This window comes from Calonectris borealis, chromosome 14, assembly GCF_964195595.1.
Source record: "Calonectris borealis chromosome 14, bCalBor7.hap1.2, whole genome shotgun sequence".
In the NCBI taxonomy this organism is placed as follows: domain Eukaryota; kingdom Metazoa; phylum Chordata; class Aves; order Procellariiformes; family Procellariidae; genus Calonectris; species Calonectris borealis.
In genome coordinates, this window is record NC_134325.1 from 20,166,447 (window position 1) to 20,178,203 (window position 11,757).

General features: G+C 57.4%; 3 protein-coding genes across 9 annotated transcripts in view; 2 read left to right on the plus strand and 1 right to left on the minus strand.

Moving 5' to 3' along the window:
• Positions 1 to 5,814, plus strand: part of MYRF (myelin regulatory factor) — an 84,781-nt gene extending 78,967 nt beyond the window's left edge. For all 7 annotated transcript variants that reach the window (XM_075163480.1, XM_075163479.1, XM_075163478.1 and 4 more), the window contains 5 exons: positions 239 to 326; positions 631 to 705; positions 839 to 941; positions 1,492 to 1,566; positions 1,827 to 5,814. In XM_075163480.1, the coding sequence (XP_075019581.1) occupies positions 239 to 326; positions 631 to 705; positions 839 to 941; positions 1,492 to 1,566; positions 1,827 to 1,913 (428 nt within the window). In that variant the 3' untranslated portion in view covers positions 1,914 to 5,814. The remainder of the gene's footprint in view (positions 1 to 238; positions 327 to 630; positions 706 to 838; positions 942 to 1,491; positions 1,567 to 1,826) is intronic.
• A 1,147-nt stretch (positions 5,815 to 6,961) lies between these two features.
• On the minus strand, positions 6,962 to 8,141 carry TMEM258 (transmembrane protein 258). The gene is given in 6 exon segments (XM_075163595.1): positions 6,962 to 7,099; positions 7,493 to 7,667; positions 7,768 to 7,877; positions 8,030 to 8,050; positions 8,053 to 8,100; positions 8,103 to 8,141. Coding segments are annotated over 5 exon segments (345 nt in total). The 3' UTR covers positions 6,962 to 7,099; positions 7,493 to 7,540.
• Positions 8,142 to 8,179: 38 nt separating this feature from the next.
• On the plus strand, positions 8,180 to 11,318 carry FEN1 (flap structure-specific endonuclease 1). The gene is made up of 2 exons (XM_075163550.1): positions 8,180 to 8,249; positions 9,202 to 11,318. Exon 2 carries the CDS (start codon positions 9,203 to 9,205, stop codon positions 10,349 to 10,351), a length of 1,149 nt encoding a protein of 382 aa, XP_075019651.1. The 5' UTR covers positions 8,180 to 8,249; position 9,202; the 3' UTR covers positions 10,352 to 11,318.
• Positions 11,319 to 11,757: the final 439 nt, after the last annotated feature.

An 11,757-nucleotide genomic window follows, 5' to 3' on the forward strand; every position in this document is an offset into this window, starting at 1 on the left:
GAGAGAGAGGATGTCCATGACCAGCCATTGGCATAGTCTGGGGCAGCCCTTCTCCTGGCTCTCCATGGCTGGACGTGGTGTTAGCGCAGTCTTTGCATCAATCTGACCCCCTCTCGGGTGACAGGGTGACGAGGAAAGGTGGTCTCAGTGCCAGGCGTCCCTTCCAGCCCTTCTCGCTCAGGGTACCCCAGCCGCCATCCCTTTGCTCTTCCTAAATAGCCTGTTCTCCCACCCGCAGGGCCAAGCCCAGTGCTGCACTCCGTCCGGATCGTGGAGATCAATATGGCCATCCAGGCCCGGTACTGCGCAGCCGCTGACGCGTGCAGGTGAGCGAGGCGAGGCGGGCTGCCTGCGCTTTGGTGGCAGCAGCACCGTGGGAGCTCCAGGGGAAGCAGCAGACGGGCAGCTCCGTTTTCTGCCATCTGCTCCTTGGACAGAGGAGCTGGGGCTCCGAGTCCTTACCCGAGTGCAGGAAGATTGCGCGTGGTGATGAGCTTGTCCTTGGGAACTAGCCTGGGAAGCCTTCCCCTCTGAAGTCTCAGCCCGGCAGAGGCTTTGGGTCCCGTCCTGGCCATCTCACAGCCACCTGAAACGCTGCGGCGAGGTCTAACGCTCTCTCTGTGTCCCTAGGACTGGAAACTTCACCTACCGCATCCCTGTCAGCCAGCTCACAGCCGTGAACACCAACCTGACCCTGGAGATGAAGTGAGTGGGCAGGGCTCATCTCAGGTGTTTCGGTACCCCTGAAGTCAGCCGGATACTGTGCCACGTGGCCATGGCGTCTCCTGCCTGAGCCGGGGAAGAGGCAGCAGGGTCTTACTGTGTCTTGTCTCCCCAGCTCCTCCTCCGCTGTGTCCGTCTCCCTTTGTGGCCTTGTCTCCAGTGACCCCTGCCAGGATGCTGCGAGCACGAACAGCTCCACCGATGCCACAGACGCACAGGTGAGGAGGGAGGGAGGGTACGGCTCACAAAATCCACGGGCGTTGTGTCATCCCAGCACAACACCGATCCCTCCAGAAGGGACTACAGCAGCCTGGCTAGGGCAGCACAGGAGTTGCTGGAGGGAGTTCGTGCTCAAACACAGCCGTACTCTGCACTGGCTAACGTCAGTGACCCTCGGACACCCCTGCAACCCCAACAGGGAGGTGTCTGTAAACCTGATGCGGTCACTCATGAAATCATCCCACCCGACCCCTCTGCATGAGCCCCAGGACTGGGGGGAAAACACCCGGCTGCCAGCTGCCATAAGGCGTCCTAATGAAATCCCTTCAGGGGGATTTTGCAGGTCTGCGTGCGCGGAGCCTGCATCAGACCCTTCTTACCCTGGAGTGCCTCCTTGCCCCTCTCAGTCCAGCTCTGCTGCTGACCTTGGAGAGGTTGCTGCTCCACTCCACGGCGCAGGGTCGTGTGGTTCCTTGCCAGTCTGGCCTGGGAGAACATCCCCGATGCTCAGCCCCGGTCTCATCCCAGCTATTCTGTTTTCTTCCCCAGGAAACAACGCACCGTTGGCCTCTCGTGATGATGTCTTTCCGGGAGTTTACCTACCACTTCAGGGTAGCACAGCCGGTGAGTACCAGCAGCTGCTTTGTCCTTCCTCTTGTCCAGGGCTGAGCGGAAGGAGAGCGATGGGACCATGGCAGGTTCAGTGGCCACGTTGCGCTGCGAGCCTTCCACAGCCCTTCCCATCGTGTCTGTTGCCTTCCACAGTTACGTGGGTAGTGGGGGTATGATTCTTCTCTGCCCCAGCACATAATTCACGCACAGGTCCCCCCTCAGAGCATGCGTCCTACCCCTGTCTGTAAGCTCTCTTTCTCGCTCTCTCACAGGGCCGAGCCAACTGCAGCACTGCCCCCGAGCAGATGGGACACCTTTTCACTGACTATTATTTTCAGTTTTACTGGCTCTGTGACTGAGTCCTGGCAGCACCAGTGCCCTCTGGTTGGAGAGAGGAGGGGGACTGGTGACACTGGGGAGACTCCTGTACACCCTCCTCCACTAGCCCCCAGCCCCACCTTACCCCCGTCTCCTGCGTGGGGCGTGGAGCTGGTTTGGTTGTGGCTGGTGACGCAGGCACTGAAGCACAGCACGCGCAGGACACAGGACCTAAGCCACAGAAACACAACCAGCCCTGCGGTATCTCCTGGGCTCACCTCGCACCGACTCCCACCATCCCACGCCGCCCCAAACATCTCTCTCCTTCCCTTATGGGGACGCTTGTGTCCTCCGTCACTTCGCCCTCCCCTTGCAACACTGGATTTGAAAGCATTACACTGGACTGAATGTGGCCGGGTCTGCCACATCCCAGAGCGCGGATGGGAGTTCCATCCTGTACTGGCCCCGCGATCCCAGATGTGCCACATCAGTTCTTCCCAACACTGGAATTGCTCAACACTGGAGCCCTTTCCAAGAGCGAAACGCTGGTGTTTGGCCTGGAAAGGAAGGCTGTGCCTGGACGTACTGGAAGTCGTACACTGGAGTTGCTGTTCCTTCTAGTTGGCCCAGGGCCATCCCCCGCAGCCCCACTCCACGGACCCCCGGAGGCCCCAGCACCCGCGAACGGACTGTCCTCCGTGGACAACAAGAGAAGGCGCAGCTTCAACGTTAGCCCTGTCTGTCCCCCTCCTCACTGTACTCTAACTTTCACCGTATCCAGGTCTGGCTGGATAAACTCAAGAACCCCACTAAAGATGCCGCGGAGGCTGTGCCCAGGCCAAACCGCGTGTGGGGACACTTGCCATCAACCCATGGGAGAAAAATGACCGCGAGTCACCTGCATTAAGTGTCCTGGGACCCGTTTTTTTTTTCATTTGGCAGCAGCGTGTGGCCTCTCGCAGTGTCTGTGGAGCTGCCTGGTCGGCTCTCAAGTCAACACGGCCACCTCTGCCCAGACGTGCAGAAGAGAGACCACTGGCAAAGCCCGGTGCGCCCTGCAGAGCAAGGCCAAGCCGCTGGGGTCGTGGGATGTGGCTAACGGGTCTCTGCCAGGCACTGAAGAGGCTGATCCTCTCCCACAAAACGGGGAACGGCAGCGACTGTGGGCCCTTGCTGTCACTGTTCTCAGAAAGCAGTTATGTTGAGTGTATTTTGGGTATTTTACTGTTACAAGTTCTTAACTTGCTAAACTACTGAATTTTTTTTTTTTTTAAGCCGTATAAAAATGGGTCTCTTAATTCTGTCCCTGTTGAGCTACATGTGTCTCGCGTAGGAAACCAAAGGGGGCCGCTGCTAAGCTCCGCGTTAACGCTTGACTGCTACAGCGGTGCTGGGACACGTCAGACTGACCGACCAGCGCGCGTCCTCCTCCCCGTCCTGCTCCAGCACCTCTTGCTAAAAAGGAGACACCTGCGTTCCTGGAGGCTGAGGCACCACCAGGTTCTTATGTCCGAGATGCCTTTCTCTAAGGAACCAGCAGGCACCGCTGGGGAAGGGCGGCGAGGGGGAAACGCCACTCACCAGTCCTGAAGCGCTCTAGAGCTGCAGAGAAGAGCACACCTTGCCCCCCGCAGCCCCGTCACTGGACGTAGGCAACTCGAACCAAACTGGTTTTGGGAAACTGCATCAGGCTCTGGCTGCTGCATTTTGTTGCTTTCAGGGGAGAGAGATGCAGCAATCCCTTTGCCAGCTGCAGGCCGTGCGGTTACCAGCACCGAGGAGCGCGTGGCTGGCTCTGCCGCTCCGGAGAAACAAGCTGCAAAGACGTTTTTTACCCAGAGAGATGGTTCCTGCGCACATCTCGTGGGACCCTACGCGGCCTTCTCTCCCCGGCCTGGGGAGCGGTTTTATCTCCTGTCACCCATCCCAGAACTTCTTTCTGAGCTTGTCCCAGCAAAGCAGCCATAGCCCTGCAATTCCTCGCAACATCGCTAGGAGTTGGCGTCTCTGCCGCCACAGGACCTGGCTCTTTATTTGTAGGGCGGTTCCAAGGTCAGGTCTTCATTCCCAGTGTATGCCCACAGGCAGCAAACTCTTAACTACACATTAGTGATGCTCTCCCGTTACTAAAATGCACTGAAGCCTGGGCAGGCAGGAACCAGTGCGTGAGCAGGGAATGCCGGGCAGCCGAGCAGGAGTGAAGCTAGGGGAGCTCAGCAGGAAAACAAGAGGTCCCACGGCTTGGGAGTACCTACCCACAAGCAGGTCAGCTCCATGCCCAGCAGGATTCTCTGTTTCTCCCTGCAACTGGGAAGGAAACCCTCCGATGTAGCTCTCTGGAGAGGCCGCTCAGCGCTCTTCCCTCCACCTGCCCTGAGCTTTTTTGCTTGGCCTTAAAGTGGGAAGTTACTTTCTTGGCAGCTTTTATTCTCCACTTGGCAATCAGCGGCCCAGTCTGGCGCGTCCTTACTCAGGTGAGTGATGCCACGTGCTCTTCGACGTCTGCTCAGCTGAGAGGCAGCCTCCTCGGACCTGCTGTTTTCCCTTGTGTTGTCGAGCTGGGCTAAATGCCTGAGCGCTCGTTCAGCCCCTCAAGAGGTAACGGGCGGTGTGGCGAGGGCCAGAGCTGAAAGCACTGCCTGCAATCACCACCACCAGTCCACCCCCCCGCTGGTGGTCCTGGCTGAGGTCAGCCAAGACCCACAAGAACACCTCACCCCACGGCGGGGAAAGCCACTCCTGAGAGGAGGAATCAATCAATCGCTAGAAACGTGCTGGCAGCGGTGGCCCAAGAGGAGATGGAGTCTCTCGGGGGTCCCTGCGACGCTTAGCCACGGGGTTTACACGGGCCCCTGGCAAACCAAGTGCCTAAGGGCTACGGGAACCTCTCTAGTGCCTTTTCCTGCTAACAGGACTGCACGAGGGAACAGCGGTTTCCCACACGTGCGTAAAATGCTGCGTGCCTCAAAAACGGTGGCCAGTTAGCTTCAGAACTGAGATGAGGCAACACCTGAAGTGCAAAGGCCGGCCCTCCCCCCTACAGCTGTTTCGCAGCAGAGCAGCACCGGGCAGACAGCAATCCCTGGTATCAAAAGAGGAGAGGGATCCAGAATGCAGTTTTTAGCGTCTTATATCACAACAGTATCTTTTGTCTTAAAGTATATCACAAAGCGTATGCCAGTTCCACCAGCCGCTGCACAGCAAGGCAGAAACGAGCTCAAAAGGGTTTTGTAATTACTGAAGGGTCACAGGATTGCTTCTAAGCCTGCGGAAACAGCTGTTTGCATAGACCCCCCCCAAAAGGTGTCTCTGCCCTAACTGAAGACGCATTCCCCATCCCCAATCAGTAACAAGAGAGTTAACAATCAGGCCGTTCCCTGCACGAGACGGAGGGAGCTCTGAGCCGATGTCTCCAGCCGTACAGCTTGGGGAAAACCCTCCCTTTCTGCTGGAAACCAGACGCTTCATCTCTCTAGACATTCTTGGCAGGAGGGAAGACAAGTGTGGAAACGAGGCCACTTGCCAAAGTTTGGCTATTTTGGAGTTTGTTTCAAAAGCAAATTCACAAACATTCTGTCCTACTGTTAGAGCTTAAAGCCTGTAAATAGAGACTATGTCACCACTGCAAGAATTAAGAAAAAAAAACAAGTAAAGCACTAATTTGTTTGGTTTAAATGTTGCTGTCACAGCTTTAATCACTGTATATTGCCAGCAAGTTTGTAGAGTTGCATCCTTAGCAGGTATTATTGATTATCGGTTTTTATTTGTGGGGAACAAGCGTGGTTTCCCTCCTTTCTTTCTGATTTATATTTATATTTTGCTGAATTTGAGTGCTGAGTCTCCGGATTCCCCACTTTTTTGTTTGGCTTATTTAGACTTTGTTTTATGCTGGAGGTAAATACGCCCATATAAATAAATATATAAATACTGCTTTGTATCCAAGGATGGCTCCTGGCGCATTCCTCCCTTGCTATGAAAGAACCGTCTTCCAGTTCGGCAGCTGTAAAAGTGCTTCCCACGAGGCTGCGGGAGCCCCGTGTCATTAATCCGCGGGATTTTCCTGCACGGGTCAGGGCGAGGACAGCCCCGGCTGCTCACTGCTACGCAGCGTGCTTTTGAGCAGGCATGAAAAAGAGCTCTCGTTGCTCACGCCTCAGAGGTCAGGGCCAGATCTGGAGCCATCAGAGAGCACCCGCAGAGGGAAAGCTTCCTTCCCAAACAGCTTAAATCTGTAAGCTACCTTGAATTTCTGATTTTGAAATCTAATTGCTTTGAAAGCTGGGCTACAAATTCAAAGCAACCTATAAAAATACAGTTATGCATGCCGTAAATAAACTGCTTTTACAGGCAAGGCAGTTAATTCACTACTTAACTAAGGGCACATCCAGCTACGAGATTATTCTGTGCTGTTCTTTTCAAGCATTCCTCCCAAAACCTCATTTCCCACAAACACAGCCTGTGTCACCCACCGTGGTGCCCACCAGACAAGCGTCCTCCTTGCTTTGCGTCCGAGGAGCCACACCGGCGCGTCACCTGGGAGCCCTGGCCAGAGACCGTTCTGCAAGCGCCGCCTCACCCAGGCCAACGGCACGTCCACCCAGCCGCTGCCGCCGTCCGCGCACCTCAGGAGCGCGGAGCCTGAAGAGCGGGACCGGGCGTTCCCATCAGCTCCGTTTCTAGCGCAGGAGGTCCCCAGCACGCGCTGCCGACGGTAAGTGAGCCACCTCGGCGCGGTCCCTGCCCCCCTCCGCTTTGTGAGGGGCCACGAGCGCTGCCGAGCCACAAAGCCGCTGGCTCAGGCTGAGAAACGGGCACAGCCTTCCAGAGAGAGGGTGAGGGGACGCGACGGTAATGAAGGTAGAGCGATATAAAAGCAGGCTTAGGAAGAAGCGGGAAGCACTTATTTTCTAGGGTCTAGCTGCGCTAGGGAAGAAGGTGGCCCTGAAACGCTTCTGGGTATACACAGCTGTGGAAATCTGTGATAAACATGGGGCCCACCCCAAGGCACAGGGCTCTTGTGCCAATATCAGAATGGTTTGGAAAAGCCAGGTGAAAAAAAGTATCTAAAAGACAAACCATGAGTCCAAAGGCAGGTGCGTCATGGAGCCAGTTTTATTCAGGTTTGGTTCGTTGTGCTGGCAAAAGTCACTCGACAAGTGTGAGCGAGACGGGCTTTGTTGTTGAAGTATAAAAGAAATACAAAAAGAGCTTCTGCAGGGCTTCCCACCTAGAACAAAACGAGAGACGAAGGAGGTCGGTGAGACAGCACTTCCCAGGGCGGCACCAGGGCCAGACCCTGCTGCTACGAAAGCCGCAGAGCAACGGACACCACCCAGCACGCAGAGCTCCTCACTGCCTCCGAGGGGCACGAACGCCGATCCTGCCCACGGCTAACAGATGGGCACAGAAGCACTCTCCAGCGAAGCTGGCCAACGGCTGCTTTGCAGCTCGGAGTAACCGCGGTGCTGAAGCCCAAAGGCTGCTGTGGGGATGAGGGCACAGCCTCACTTTGTGTCCTCGCTTTGCCCCTAAGGAAAGGTGGCTTTTGTAAAGACCCAACTGCCACGGGACTACATTTCCCGGACCCCCCAGCACAGCGTTAAGAGCTCGGGGAGCTTACAGCCAGAGGGGATTCACAGGGCGGTACCGGCGCTCCTCCGCCCGGGCCTCAGACGTAGATACCGACCCACAGCAGCAGGAAGAGGACGCCGAAGCCCATGAAGAGCGAGGCCACCAGCGAGATCAACAGCTCCTTGTAGATGTCCCGCGTGTACTTGGTAGAAGTCACCTCGTAGCTGCAGCCCGGGGGTTAAGGCGATAACGGAGGCAGAGCAAGGTGAGGGCCCCCCGCGCCCCTAGCCCCCCCGCTCCCCTACGCCCCCCGCCCGGGGATACACGAAGAACCAGGCGGTGAAGAACATGCCGATAGCCAGCAGCACCACGGTGAGGTGCGGGAAAACGGCCGGGTTCACCGGGCTGGTGTATCTGCTCATCGCCTCCAGCTCCTGTGGGGACACGGCGAAGGTGAGCGGCACCGCCGGGGGACGAGTCGGGGCTGGGCCTGGACCAGGACCGGCCCCCTGATGGCGGCTTCCCGGCCCCTGACCGCGGCCCCGGCCCTGGCTCCCGGCCCCTGACCGCGGCCCCCGGCCCCCACCATGTCGCCCAGGTCCCGGTTCCTGCTCCGCTCCGCTCGGACACGTCGCCTCCGCTCCCGCCGCTGCCCGCCCTCCCCGCCGGAAGCGGAAGGGAGCGCTGGAGCGGGGCATGCCGGGACGGGTGGGCGGGGCGAGTGGGAGCCGCTCGCTATTGGCTCCGCCGGTTCCCGGCGGGCGTTGCGGCGGAGCGCGGGAGCGGTGGCGGGATCGAGCTGCGGGGTAATGGCGGCTGGAGAGGCTGAGGCGGGCCCGGGGGGGGGATAATGGCGGCTGGGGGGGGCTGAGGCGGGCCCGGGGGGGGATAATGGCGGCTGGAGAGGCTGAGGCGGGCCCGGGGGGGGATAATGGCGGCTGGGGGGGGCCGAGGCGGGCGCGGGGGGGGGATAATGGCGGCTGGGGGGGGCCGAGGCGGGCGCGGGGGGGGGGATAATGGCGGCTGGGGGGGGCTGAGGCGGGCCCGGGGGGGGGGATAATGGCGGCTGGGGGGGGCTGAGGCGGGCCCGGAGGGGATAATGGCGGCTGGGGAGGCTGAGACGGGCATCTGCGGGCCGGGAGAGGCCGCAGCAGAAAGGGGGGATAATGGTGAGGCTGGGGGAGGTTGTGATTAGAAGAGGAGGATAACGGCGGGCCCTGAGGAGGGGGGGTGGGAACGGCCGAGGCGGGAAGGGGGGCAGGTAATGGCGTGCTGGGGGAGGGGGAAGCGGGAAGGGGCGTTAAGGGCAGGCCTAGGGAGGCTGCGGCCAGGAGAGGTAATAGTAGGTAGGGGGGTAATGGTGGAGCCGGAAAACAGGGAGGTGGGAACGGGGGGGTAATGGGACCTGGATGGTTATAATGGTGGGACTGGGGAAGGGTGAGGTGTGATGGGGAGAGGGGCTGGGCTGGGAGAGGCTGAGGTAGGAAGGGGGGGTAACAATGGGCCTAGGGAGACTGAGGTGGGGGCGTAGTGGTGGGTAGGGGCATAGTGGTGGGCTGAGGGAAGCTGAGGCTGGAAGCGGGGCAATGGCAGCCAGCGGAGGCCGCAGCCCATGGTTTGCAGGGGGAGCAGCTGCCTGGTCCCCCCTCCTTAGGTGGTACACCACCCCCACAGCCCAGCAGTTAACCCCCAGCTCCCCCCAGCACCGTGTGTGTGTGTGCAGAGGCTGATCCCAATGTCACCTTTTCTGTTCCGCAGGATGGGAATCCATGGCCTGGCCAAGCTTATTGCCGACGTGGCTCCTGGCGCCATCCGGGAGAACGACATCAAGTCTTACTTCGGCCGGAAGGTCGCTATAGATGCCTCCATGAGCATCTACCAGTTCCTGATCGCCGTGCGGCAGGGAGCCGAAGTCCTTCAGAACGAGGAGGGCGAGACCACGAGCCACCTGATGGGCATGTTCTACCGGACCATCCGCATGGTGGAGAACGGCATCAAGCCGGTTTATGTCTTCGACGGCAAACCCCCGCAGCTGAAATCGGGGGAGCTGGCAAAGCGGACTGAGCGCCGGGCTGAGGCCGAGAAACACCTGCAGGAGGCTCAGGAGGCCGGGGAGGAGAACAACATCGAGAAGTACAGCAAGAGGCTGGTCAAGGTGACCCAGCAGCACACTGACGAGTGCAAGAAGTTACTAACGCTGATGGGCATCCCCTACGTGGAGGCGCCGGGGGAGGCCGAAGCCAGCTGCGCTACCTTGGTGAAGGCTGGGAAGGTCTACGCAGCTGCCACGGAAGATATGGATTGCCTGACCTTCGGCAGTCCCGTACTGATGCGGCATCTTACTGCCAGCGAGACGAAGAAGCTGCCCATCCAGGAGTTTCACCTGAACCGTATTCTGCAGGATCTAGACCTGACCTGGGAACAGTTTGTGGATCTGTGTATCCTCCTGGGCTGTGACTACTGCGAGAGCATCCGCGGCATCGGGCCCAAGCGTGCCATCGAGCTCATCAAGGAGCACAAAACCATCGAGAAGATCGTTCAGCAGATAGACACCAAGAAGTACCCCCTGCCCGAGAACTGGTTGCACAAAGAGGCCCAGAAGCTCTTTCTGGAGCCTGAGGTGGTCAACCCCGACGCTGTTGAGCTGAAGTGGACCGAGCCGAACGAAGAGCAGCTCGTCCAGTTCATGTGCGGGGAGAAGCAGTTCAACGAAGAGCGGATCCGCAACGGGGTCAAGCGACTGAGCAAAAGCCGGCAGGGCAGCACGCAGGGCCGGCTGGACGACTTCTTCAAGGTGACGGGCTCCATCACGTCAGCCAAGCGCAAAGAGCCGGAGACCAAGGGGTCGGCAAAGAAGAAAGCCAAGACCAACAACGCCGCAGCCGCAAAGACCAAAAAGGGAAAATAGCCAGACTGGCCGACCCCAAACCCCTGTGACTGGTTTTTATGCTCGACCAGGAATTTTAGGCTAATAACAAACGGTCGTCTTTCTGTCCTGCGTGTTAGTGCTAGTAAGGATGCTGCTAAAGCGCTTCCCGACAAGGCTAGGTTAGTGAATCAGATAAGCGTCTTCCTGGCAGCAGTGGTGACGTTTGAGGCTAGGAGAGAAGAGCTGAAACAATGGCAGCGCGGGGGGCTGGAGCGGGGGGGAACCAGGAGTGCGTTCGGCAGTTCAGCGGCAGCGTTCATCGGTTTGAGGCTTTTGGTGAGGAGGCCACAGGGACCAGCGGCGATAGCCAGGCTGTGGAGTTAGAGGGAGGCGCTGGTCACAGACGCCCTCTCCGATTTAAGAAATAAAAAGTTGAACAGCTAGAGAGCGAGCTGGGTGCAAACAATAGAGATTTCTGCCTGGCACAATCCACCCAGGAAGAGGTAGGTTCAAGCAGCAGAGGCTGAAGGAGAAACTGGGGAGATGTGAATGGAAGGCAAGCTGGAGTTGGGAAGGAGACTTGAAATAATGAGGTAAACTTCTCCCTTTAATGGGGATTGGTACAGGTTCTTCCTTGCCTTATTGTAGTCACTTTTCTTTGTTTTTTAAAAAAAAAAGTTGTAATCCCAATTCCAGCCAAGTTCTGGCCCGCTCTTAGTGCATAAACCGAGGACAAGCTGAGCTGCAGCTCTCCAAGCCTGAATTTTGCTGCTAGATTCTCTTTTATGTTTAAAAAGGAAAAATGTCAATAAACCTAGAACGGAAGCCTGTTCACTCCCTGATTTTGTGAGGCGTCCTTCCGTGTTTGACACACAGAGACAGGTCCCAGACTAAGAAAAAAAAGATAGTGCCTCTTTTTTTCTTATTTTATTTTACTCTGTATTTTGCGTAGTCTTGTCAAAGCAATGTGCTGGGTTTTGTTTTCAGAATAAAATTTATACACAAATACAGTGTTTCTCATTCTCTGGAGAGGTGGCTTAAACCTTGTTGCTGAAGGCTGCACAGGCAAAGAAAAATCCCAGTTTTAGAGGGAAACCTATCAGTGACAACAGCCAACAAATGAAGCGCAGGCCTGAATACAGAAAATTCAAATTTTAATCCTGGTGTTAACAGTGGCTTTTGGATGCTTTGTAGACACCAAAGGTCTGTGGGTCGGCTCTCTGCCAAGGTATAAAATAAGAAGCTGGGCCTGTTTCACAGGGGAATTCCATTAACATTGCTAAAACAACCCTGATTTTTCAAGCCACCTCAGAAATTTTCTTAAACGTAGAGTGAAGAACAGCAGTAGGTGCTGCGCGTGGAGGCAGGAGCTTCTCAATCTTGCCGAGCACCCAAAACTTGCAAGTCTGCTGCTCTGGTCTGGTGGTTTTCACAGGGTCTCGGCT